The 12,144-nt window shown below is 37.3% G+C and overlaps 1 protein-coding gene across 1 annotated transcript in view; it reads left to right on the top strand.

The window, feature by feature from the left end:
- The window catches only part of LOC149132362 (uncharacterized), a 205,726-nt gene extending 193,817 nt beyond the window's left edge, over nt 1-11,909 (top strand). Inside the window, exon 2 of the mRNA XM_089364451.1 lies at nt 9,295-11,909. Within this exon, the coding sequence (XP_089220577.1) occupies nt 9,295-9,638 (344 nt within the window). The 3' untranslated portion in view covers nt 9,639-11,909. The remainder of the gene's footprint in view (nt 1-9,294) is intronic.
- The last annotated feature ends 235 nt before the right edge of the window (nt 11,910-12,144 follow it).

The raw sequence follows: 12,144 nt of genomic DNA, 5'->3' as shown, positions 1-12,144 counted from the left end.
AAGGAAGGAGAGACAGAAAGAAGAAAGAAATGCACATTTTCATGTATGCACAGATACATGCACGTTGCATATGTATACACAAACACACGCATGCATAAAGGAACATACACACGCATGCGTGAACGCACATACACGCATGCGTGAACGCACATACACATCGATATGAACTAATCTCATATGTACATGTATCCATATATCAGCTGTAATTAAACTGCACAAAATCACATTATTTCAATTTTCTGGTCAATAAATAGATTATCGCCAGTTGTAAAGAAAATCTGGATGTTGTCATTATACCCCAGTTATGTGTACGCAACGAACCAACTTGCCGTTAAAAAAATATATTGCAAGGGACGCTACCCTGTTCAAGATGTACAATGGGAATTATGTCCCTTTAAATCGTTATTTTGATGAAAATATTCTTTTCTACTCCTAGACACGAGGTCCGAAATTTTGTGGGAGGGGGCCAGTCGATTAGATCAACCCCTGTACGCAACTGCTACTTAATTTATCGGCCCGAGGTTATAGTAGAAGACACTTGCCCAAGGTGCCACGCAGTGGGACTGAACCCAGAACCATGTGGTTGGTAAGCAAGCTACTTACCACACAGCCACTCCTACGCCTGTTACATTTTTATTATTTAATTCGTGGGTGATAATTTTCATCATGAACTTCCAAACCTACATCAACGCAGAAAATTTGAAAATACTCTGGTGATTGTTTCAGAAAATCCAATTGGTTGGAAATAGTTTTAAAAGATACTTATCATAAGCGCTGTGTGGTAAGTAGCTTACTTACCAACCACTTGATTCCAGGTTCAGTCCCACTGCGTGGCATCTTCTACTATAGCCTCGGGCCGACCAAAGCCTTGTAAGTGGATTTCGTAGACGGAAACTGAAAGAAGCCTGTCGTATATATGTATATATATGTATGTGTGTGTATATGTTTGTGAGTCTGTGTTTGTGTCCCCCCCCCACCCACAACATCTCTTGACAACCGATGGTGGTGTGTTTACGTCCCCGACGCTTAACAGTTCGGCAAGAGAGATCGATAGAATAAGTACTAGGCTTACAAAGAATAAGTCCTGGGGTCGATTTGCTCGACGAAAGGCGGTGCTCCAGCATGGCTGCTGTCAAATGACTGAAACAAGTAAAAGAGTAAAAGAGTAAAAGAGTATCTGCTATTTCTAGCTCAGTCAAATGACCACTTTGACGGTAAAGGCCGTAGTGGCATTGAGCCGTCTTCGTTCTTTATTTCAATTAAAGGAAAAAGGGGGAAAAATACAAGAAAATAAAGATAAAGATTAACTATCCAATGAAAGTTGTAATACGATAACTGAAGTGTAATGGGGATGGAGGAGAGGGAAGAGGACATATATATAGAGGGAAGCAGGTAGAGGTAGAGAGGAAAGGAGGCTGTGCGAGGTGGTTTGGATATTCTGGTGTCATAGTACAGCTGTTTGCTATACGTACACTTGACTTCTATTCAACTGTGTCTACTCTGAGTATTTTAATGGCTGGCTTTTTAGTAAGGAAAAGCACGTGTTGGATATTCTGTTACACCTTTTTCTCAAGTAGAGACATGGCTGTCAGCCTTCCTGTCTGTCTGTCTGCCTGCCTGCCTGGTTGGTTGCCTGATTGCCTGTCTGTTTGTCTGTCTGTCTGTCTGTCTGTCTGTCTGTTTGTCTTTGTGACTCTCCTTCTTTTATGTGTGTCTGCGTGATTGTTTGATGGTTGAAGTAGCTACATCTGCACCTGCTTTGGTTTTGGTGTGGTGCGCTATGATGTGGTGTGGTGTGGTGTGGTTGGCTTTATGAATGACAAGAGAAAATAAAAGAGAGAGAGAGAGAGAGAGAGGGGGCGGGGGCAGTGAGATAAATAAATAAAATAATATATTACAGGAAAATAAAATAAAAGCATGTTACAAGTGTGGATCAAAATTATCCGGAAATTCTCAGAAGGCAATGATATTAATTGAGATATCATATCGAAAGCTGCTGGAGAGAATATACTATAACGCGTATTGCATGGGAAAAATTGTATGCGTGTGGTGGTGGTGGTGCTGGTAGGGTGGGTAATGTGTGTGTGTGGGTGTGTGTGTTTGTGTGGTAATATACTTGCTTCCCAACCACATGGTTTCGGGTTCGGTTCCACTGCGTGGCACCTTGGGCAGGTGTCTTCTAGTATAGCCTCAGGCCAACCAAAACCTTGTGAGTGGATACTGGTAGACAGAAACTGAAAGAAGCCCGTCATATATATATATATATATATATATATATATATATATATGGTGGTTATCTACTCCTTAAACAGAGTTTGACCACCTCCTGCACCTAGACCTTAGCCCTTTCATGGCGTCTAATGTGGCTTTTTAAACCAGACAGTGTTTTGAAAAAACACCCACACAGATTGCACCTCTGATTTGCACTACCAATACCTGCAAGTAAGTTCTGCTCATTGTGGATCCTAACATGTCTTTTAAGACCCCCATTGGATTTGCAAACCCTCTGGCACACACCACATTCAAACGTGTGCACAGACATATAATCAGCATAGCTGGATGAGGTTTGTTTTCCATGGGTTCGCAGGTGAGATTTATATATATATATATGGCGACAATGTCATTTTGCATAGCGAGGAAGTACCTTAATTTGTTTATCAAGGTACTTCTTCCTTGTCTTCCACAGAAATAAAACAATCTACTTTTTCGGTTGGGTTTTGGGGCTCCAAGAACTTCACTGTCTCTTGTTTACTAGATGTTTCGTTGCAATCACCTGTTCTTGAAGATTGCAAATTTGCGATATGACGCAGCGATCTTGCATTCAAGAGAGGCTACACTCGACCATACTATTATTGTCTTGTTCAAGTCTTCAAGAAGCACAGCCAGGAATGGTCTTTTCTTTTTTTTTCTTTTTTTTTTCTCGTATGCTGATCGTCTCCAGGTCTTCTTTAAGGTACATTATCCGACTGGTTTCTGGTTGTATATGAAGTCTTCATATGGAGATTGCTTCCTGTAGAGCTTACTGCCGTTCTCTTCCATTTTCAGCACTAAGGTTTTGTACTTGCTTTGCTGCTGTTGTGTAACAGGTGCGTCTGTGTATGTCCTGGTTATCGTTTACATTTCTCTTTGCCTGGTTTTTCATTGCTTTCCTACCACTCCCCTTCCCCCCTGTCTCTTTCTCTGAAGCGAACATTAATGCATTCTTGTCGTTTCCACTTTCTAAATCTATGAAAGGTATCACACACGCACACGCGCGCACACGCACACACACACACACAAGCATACAGACAGGTAGTAACGTGAACGTATATATATACGTATATATATATATATATATATATATATATATATATATATATACGCAGACGCACACACACACCTATGTATGTGTGTGAGAGAGAGTTGTATATATATATATATATAATACAAAGAATATATATACATGTATACACACATATATGTACATACTTACATCTACATGTGTATATACATGCATATCAGGGTACAGGACGTTAGAACAATAAACTACAGACAACGGAACGAACACGTAGGAAAACGGAAAGCCACTTGGAATATCCCTTCATCAGCTGTCTCTATTCTATCTAGACGTTTCGAAGACCAGACAGGACGTACTCTAGAATAGTCTCTTCCTGAGTAGTGGATCAACCCACTACACAGAGGATTCCAAGGTGGCAAACACAAACCAAGACAGGAAAAAATGGACAGTGAAAACAACATTCAAAAGCCGTACGGCCAAACGCAAATCTGAGGTAGAACGCTAGATATATATATATATATATATATATATATATATATATATATATATATATATATATATATATATATATATATATATATATATATGTACATAAACATACGTATATACATTATAACAGGCGCCTAATCACAACAAACACTCAGGTATTGGTATTGTTTTCCTTTCTTCATTTTCCTTTCACACTGAACACTAAGTAAACATTTATCAAATCTCGCCACATTTCACACGAATGAATCAAATTTAATTCTAATATTTCAAACTCAAACTTGATTGACGCAATCCGATTAGAAGTGACAACCTTTCTACTGCATATTGAAATAGTCTGGTTAGTTAATGCCATTCACGTTTATTGTTGATTGCTGGTGTTGCATTGCAGATCTAGGTGGTTGTAGCTTACCTGTACTTAGCTGTGTGTTTATTTAAATCAACGAGTGGCAGACCTAGTGCGGTGCCCTGCTTAACGTCTTGCGGTATTTACTTAGATTCTTGCGTGATAGATTGCATCCGTCACCCGGTTTCACAATGTCACATGGTCCTTCGATGCTTTTAGTGGTGTTAATTCTATTTCAAGCATCAGTCTTCGTAAACGCCCTTCCCTTTTCTTCAAAAAGTGGGGTCTTCGAAAAGAAGTGTCATGAGCACTATGTTTTCTCTCTGATGACAAGACATATGGCGACAGTGTAACAGACTGTTGTGTCATTTGGGAGTTGGTAGCGAGAATATTACCCACACAATTCATATATGTTTTATGTGTGTGCATGTATAAACAAGCATACATACATACGTACATGCAACTACACATACATAATTGCATACATACATACATACATACGTACATACATTCATACATACATACAAAAGATCAGAATCCGAGAAGACGACTTCCGTCCTGGAAGATCTGCTGATCTCGACGAGGTCGTCCTGCAAACAATGGTGGAACAACATCCCATCGTAACTATTGCGGAACTAGCAGAAAAGCTTCGATTTAGTCATTCAACCAGACATTCAAGTCAGCACTAGAAGAAAAACGACCATCTTTGGTTTTATTCCGCAGTCATCAAAATAATTTGGACGGAGAATATATGAATTCTGTAGAAGAGGTCAGAACAGTACTGGGAGTATTTTTCGTCACGGGCAAGTGAATATTGGAGCAGGGGCCTTGCAAGTCTATCAGTTAGATGGAAGAGCATTGTAGAAAATGAAGGAGAGTATATTTTAGATTAAATAATTACTTTGTTTATCTTAATTTAAAAAATAAAAGAATTATTTAAAAAAAACACATTATTTATGGAATGACACAATATATATAACTGGTACTTAATTTACCGACCCCGAAAGGATGAAAGGCAAAGTCGAGCTCGGCGGAATTTGAACTCAGAACATAAAGACAGACGGAATACCGCTAAGCATTTCGCCCGGCGTGCTAACGTTTCTGCTAACTCACCGCCTTATATGATCAAATGAATAATAACAACGTAGTTAGCCTCGACAGATACTTTTTTGTTTGTTTTATCTGATGATTACGTTTCTTTTTTTTTTTTTTTTTTTGTAATGAAGTAATGTTCTCATTCTTTTATTTCAAAATGCGTTAGAAACAGCTGTAATGAGCTGACAATTATCCATCGTCTGTTATTATTCTTTTGATTATATTCTTTTGATTGAATATATACATACATATATATAAATATATATATATATATATATATATATATATATATATATATATATATATATATATATATATATATATATATATATATATTCCAATACCACTTCACAACCGGCGTTGGCGTGTTTACGTTCCCATAAACTAGTGGTTCGGCAAAATTACCGATGGAATAAATACCAGGCTTGAAAAACAAACAGACAAAAGTACCAGAGTTGTTCATTGAATCAAAAATTCTTCCAGGCAAGTGCCCCAGCGTGGCCACAGTCAAGTGACTGAAATAAATAAATATATATATATATATATATATATATATATATATATATATATATATATATATATATATATATGTTTCCAACCCACTAACAATTACAATCAGCACAAAGAAAATATATAAACAATAACGAAAAATAACGAAAAAAAACATCATCACGAAACAAAACCTGCCAGCCCTAATACGACCAGCACGAAGGAAAAAGAAAGAACCTAACAGAACAAAACAACAGAAAGCAAAATGCAAAGAACAAAAAGGGATAAAAAAATAACAAAACAAAATGTCAAAACAAATAGAATCAGGTTATTATTTCTTCTGTCGCGTATTCTCGTAGGTGTGTGTGTGTGTGTACACACACACACACACACATACATACACACACACACACACACACACACACACACACACACACATATATATATATATATATATATATATATATATATACATATTTATATATATATATATATATATATATACATATATATATATATATATATATATATATATATATATATATATATATATATATATATATATATATATATATATATATATATATATATATATATATATATATATATATATATATATATATATATATATATATATATATATATATATATATATATATATATATATATATATATATATATATATATATATATATATATATAATATATATATATATACAGATGGAAGGGTGGGGTTGTAGTTATTTGGTGAATATGTGCGTGAAGGGGCGGGAAGGGCGGGAAGAGATACTATGGAGTAGTTTGATGATTTATAGTTTCACGGCTTCTCTCGCTCCTCGGTGTGTAATCCAAGATTTTTCCTTGAGATTTATGACTGGCACTAAAGCCAGTGGTGACCTATCAACGGGGAAAGCCGTCTGTTGAATCTTGGTGTGCCTTGTTGTTGTTGCTGTTGCTGTTGCTGTTAATGGTGGTGGTGGTGGTGGTTGTATTGACGGTGGTAGTGGTGAGGAAGTGGGTGATGGTTGCAATGTTGTTGAGGATGGTGGTAGTGTAGTAGTGACGTTGATGGTTGTAGTAACGAAAGTGGTGGTGATTATAGCGGTGATAACTGTGTTGTTAGTGGTAGTAGTATAAAAGTTTCGTAGTAGTAGTAGTAGTGCTATCACGTTGGTGTAGTGAATGTTTAAAGCTCATGTCAACCTTGTTTGGAGCATGCCTACGACCAATGACAATCCCATCATGCCCCTTTCGTTTTTATTCCCATCAACCCACCTTCATTGTGAGCATAGAATCCAAGATTACATTAACCAACATAGCCATTTCTAGGAGGAAGAGTGTACTTTGACTCCAATTTCTGGAATTTATGTTTATGACACAGGTAGCATTAGTTGTTTAAACCCCCAGGCCAGCTCTAATAGAATAGATTTAGGATCAAAGGCGTTCCAACCATGCTTAACCTGTCTCTTTGAATCACGAAAACCAACTGTCTTTATTCTGTTTCTGAACAGTATGTTATGAGTGAGATTTTGGCTACTGTTTCTAACAAATTGAGTGGTGACGTAGAAGCTTGCGCTGCTGGTGGTGGTGGTGGTGGTTTTGGGTTGCAATGAGAGAGATATGGTTGCTGTTTCTAGAAAATCGAGTGACAACACAGATACTTCAAAAACTATTGGGTTGTCCGGAAAGTTCGTGCCGATTTATAGTAGCTTACCTTTCAACTTATTTGCCATGAAACTATCTAAATTCTAGGAAGAAGGTATTTCCAAGTTAAAGGAAAGATGGAGACGCATTGTGCAACCAAATGGTTCATATTTGGTTGATTAAAAATGTAATGGCAAGTATTTATTGATCTTTTTCCTTCCTTTAAAAATCGGCGCGAAATTTCCGGACAACCCAATATTAACTCTATTGATTTATGGTGAAAATGAATTTTATATCAATGATTATCATAAAAAAAAACTGCACCGATACACCAAATATGAAATCAATAGGAATCAAAACTGAAGAAATTGAAAAGTGGTTGTCAAGTGGGAGAAAATATTCCACAGCGGTGGGGATGGTGGTAGTAGGTTGCGTTTAGATGACATGAACGGAATTTCGTTGTTGTTTCTAGCAGATCAAGTGACAACGCAGAAGCTCCTATCGTTAGCGGTGGCAGAAGTGTTGCGGTGGTGGTGTTTCGGTGAAGAATTTCTTGGTCCAGTTTTCTCCTAGCTGAGAAACTTAGGACAAAATAAGACGTATGCATGTGTATTTGTCTTTCCTTATGTGCATGTTCTGTGTGTTTCTTCCACAGTCGAATGTGTATGCATGTGTGTGCGCTCGTGTTTGAAGTAGGTGGATTCCTAAAAGAAAACCATAAGATATCAAATTCTGAAAATATTCCAGAACTGCGCACTATTCTACAAAGATTCGTGTTTTTCTTTATTTTTTTTTCTTCTTTTTTTTTCTGCTACTGTTGATGAAATGTGATGGGTTTATGTGGACCCGTGTTGATAAGGACAGATTCTGTTTCTGAATGAAATGAAACAATTTGAAGGTCATAGTCCCTGAGTTCGCTACTACTGACATTTCCCTTATTGTCAAAGCGATACTGTTCGCTTCCATTATTGTCAAAGTCATTATATCTGTTGTAATTGTTGTTGTTGTTGAACTTCTTCTTCTTCTTCTTCTTCTTCTTCTTCTTCTTCTTCTTCTTCTTCTTCTTCTTCTTCTTCTTCTTCTTCTTCTTCTTCTCATTATTATTATTATTATTATTATTATTTTATGTTTGACTTTTGTTTTGCATTTGTACAAGTTGGATCCAAGTCTCACCCAGAGACCTCAAGAGACAACAAGTTAGAAGTTCATGTAGGGGTTATGCCTAGGGTACCATATATTTTGATTTGTATATTATTATTATTATTATTATTATTATTATTATTATTATTATTATTATTATTATTATTATTATTATTATTATTATTATTATTCACGTGGTGGTTATTTACCCCTAGGCAAAGAGATTTAGAAATATTAATATTTCTATTTTAGAAAACCAGTGGATGTGTTCCACTGAAAATATGTAAATAAGCCGTCGAACAGACAGTCAGCAGCGACGCCTGCTGGGTTCGGCTACTCCACATTGATAAGGGGCAATCACCCCGAAACTAGTCTGTGGATGTTGAACCAGCAAAGGGAAGCTGCTGACCTCTCTGTTCGAAGGTTGTAATGGACACAGGTTTGTGTGTCACATGACTAGCTAGAGGCGATGGCCTCTTGGAGCTAATCAACGGCAGCATTCGTCCTGTTTTCCTGGACTGCCATGTTAGCTTGGAGAAAACTATCAATATCCAGTGCTGCTGACGTAGTCTCCTTTAGAGAGATTTAGAAATATTAATATGGCTATATGCTTGTGTGTGTGAGTGTGTGCATGCGCACACACAGACGTACACGTTCTAAGGTATTTGTTTGCCCTCGGTAGATATTTAAGCGTTTTGTATTTTGTATTTGTGTTGTTGTTGTTGTTGCCATTATTATTATTATTATTATTATTATTATTATTATTATTATTATTATAAATATTATTATTATCACCATCATCATCGTCTAATTTCAGGTCCGAATTCATCGCAGCGTAGAAGAGGCCGGCAGACGTACAGTCGTTTCCAAACTTTGGAACTTGAAAAAGAATTCCAGTACAATAACTACTTGACACGGAAGCGAAGGATCGAAGTGGCCCATGCGCTGAATTTATCGGAAAGACAGGTGAAAATCTGGTTCCAGAACCGAAGAATGAAATTAAAGAAAGAAAAACAACAGATTCGGGAATTAAACGTAGCCTGCCGCCCGAACGCAGGGAGATTAACAAACAATTGCAGTGACTCGGAGGAAAACGATGTGAAAGTCGAATTAAGAAAGAGCAATTTTGACTGTCAGCCTCAATTATCTCCGACTACGTAACTAGATGACAGAAAACGGTCGCAGCAGGGACCAAACGCCTTGCGGTATTTAGTTACGGAACTATATGTTCTGAATTGAAATCCCGCCGGGGTTAACTTTGCCTTTCATCCCTTCGGGGTCGATAAAATAAAGTACCAGTCATGTACTGGGGTCGATGTAATCGACTGATCTTCCTCTCCCCGTCAGAATTGCTGGCCTTGTGCCGAAATTAGAAACAATCATCGTCATCGACGTTGTCATCATTGTCATCATCATCATCATCATCATTGTCATCATCATCGTCGTCGTCTTCGTCGTCGTTATCGTCATCATCGTGCTCGATTCTCGCCGAGGTCAACTTTGAGTTTTCATCCCTCCAGGGTCGATTAAAATGGAGTACCACTCAAGTACTTGGGTCGATATAATCGATTCAACCACTGTTCTTAATACTGCTGGTCGTGTACCTAACTCAGTAATGAAATAATAAGAATTTTCATCTTCATCGTCATCACGAGGTCGATTCTAATTAAGTTTAACCTTGACTTTCACATTTCCGAGGTCGAAAAAATAACGTATCATTTCTAAAATCCCAGTTCTCGGTCAAAATAATCAACTAAGCCCTTTCCTCCCTCAAAATAATTCTTTAAAACATCACACACGGCCCTGTACCTCTTTTTAAAATAATTACTATAAACATATAACTATTATAATTGCTTAGCGGCATTTCATCTGACTCTGCGGTCTGAGATCAAATGCCGAAGTCGTCTTTGCTTTTCATCCTTTCGCGGTCGATAAAATAAGTACCTGTTAAGCACTGGGGTCGATGTAATCGACTAGCCCTCTCCCCACGAAATGTCAGACCTTTTACCAATACTAGAAATAATTATTATAATTATTGTTAGTGGAGACATGGCGGCGAACTGGCAGAATCGTTAGCATGCCAGGTGAAATGCTTCGCGGTATTTCGTCTACTGCTACGTTCAAATTCCACCAGCGTCGATTTTACCTTTTATCCTTTCGGGGTCGATAAATTAAGTACCATTTGAGTGGGGAGAAGAATCGATGTAATCGACTAGTCCCCTACCACCAAATTTTAGGCCCTGTACTTCTAGTACAGGGACGAAGTGGGAGAATGGTTTGTGATATTTTCGGTGCATTTCAGTTTTTGTTATTCTGATTTCAAATACCATCACAGTCAACTTCAACTGACGTCATCTGTTACGTTCCTCCAAAATGTCTGATCCTTTAGCAAATGTTACGAACAATTAGGGGCAGTAGACTTGTAGAACCATTAGAGTGATGACTAAAATTTGCTTGCAGTATATGCTCCAGCTCGTTACGTTTTGGGTTCACTTGCCACCAAGGTCAGCTTTGTCTTTCATCCTGCAGATAAAATAATGTACGAGTCAAATATTGTGGTAAGGAGTTATCATAAACAACACTAGCTTTCCTCTGAATAATTGCAGCCGAGTCAATCTAAGATAAAAAATTAAAAAAAAAGAAGTTAAATTTCGTAGACGAACTGAAAGATTCTTTGCGGAATTCAGTTACCTTCTTCCGTTTTTCCGGGTCCGAAAATCGCTTGAGTCAACACTGCGTGTTTGTCATTTCCAGGCTGATTGATAAAGTAAATACCAATTTAATACTGCGAAACTGCGATCATGTTTAATTATTATTATATTTGGTGGCCTTATAAGACACCTGTCAACCCCCCCCCCATACCCGCGGCCACACACAAAGAAAAAGTTCTCAAACAATTACTCCGGGTCTTATATCCGAAGATAGGCCTCTCATGAGTTTATTTTGTCCCAGACGCTTTTTCCTTTTGAATAGGTGCTGCTGAAATTAGAGTGCGTCTTATACGCCTGTTCGTCTTTAATTCCATCAAATACGATAATTACGTTTGTTCACGGTTTCTCACTCTAAACAGCTGCAAGCCCCTTTCCTTTGCCTTGTGCCAACGATAGAAATAATAATAACAATTGTTTCTGATATAGGCACAAGGCCAACAATTTTAAAGTTTGAGGATTAGTTAAATTGACTCTAGTATTTGACTTGTATTTCACTAGTCGACCCCGCAAGGATAAAAGGTAGAGTATAATATTTTATCATGGTTTTGTTGATAGGAGTCATGTGGCAGGTGTTGTACGCTTGAAAAATATTTTATTTATATTCTGTTATTTTGCTCATAGCATCTTCGTTCTCAAGTTACTTAAAAAAAAAATGAAAAACAAAAGTCTTAAAAGATTTTTTTCTTTCGGGGGTACAAAAAAAAGAAAGAAGAAAAAGAAACGTATATAAAAGCAACTGTAACAACAACATAATGTTCCGATTGTATTGGTAGGATCAGTGAAGCAACAGATAAAATGCTTTGAAGTATATTATTTATTCACATCTCGTTACATCTTGCCCATCTTTATGATTCTTTCGTTAACCTTGAGAAACAACCAAGCACCAGTGTCGAAGTAGCTCCCTTCAAAAAAAAAAAAAATCTTTAGGCTTTGTGCCGGCAGAGCCATTATCGTGC

This window comes from Octopus bimaculoides, chromosome 16 (genome assembly GCF_046866305.1).
Source record: "Octopus bimaculoides isolate indiv1 chromosome 16, ASM4686630v1, whole genome shotgun sequence".
NCBI classification, from domain to species: Eukaryota; Metazoa; Mollusca; class Cephalopoda; order Octopoda; family Octopodidae; genus Octopus; species Octopus bimaculoides.
This window is presented reverse-complemented; position numbering and strand designations above follow the sequence as displayed.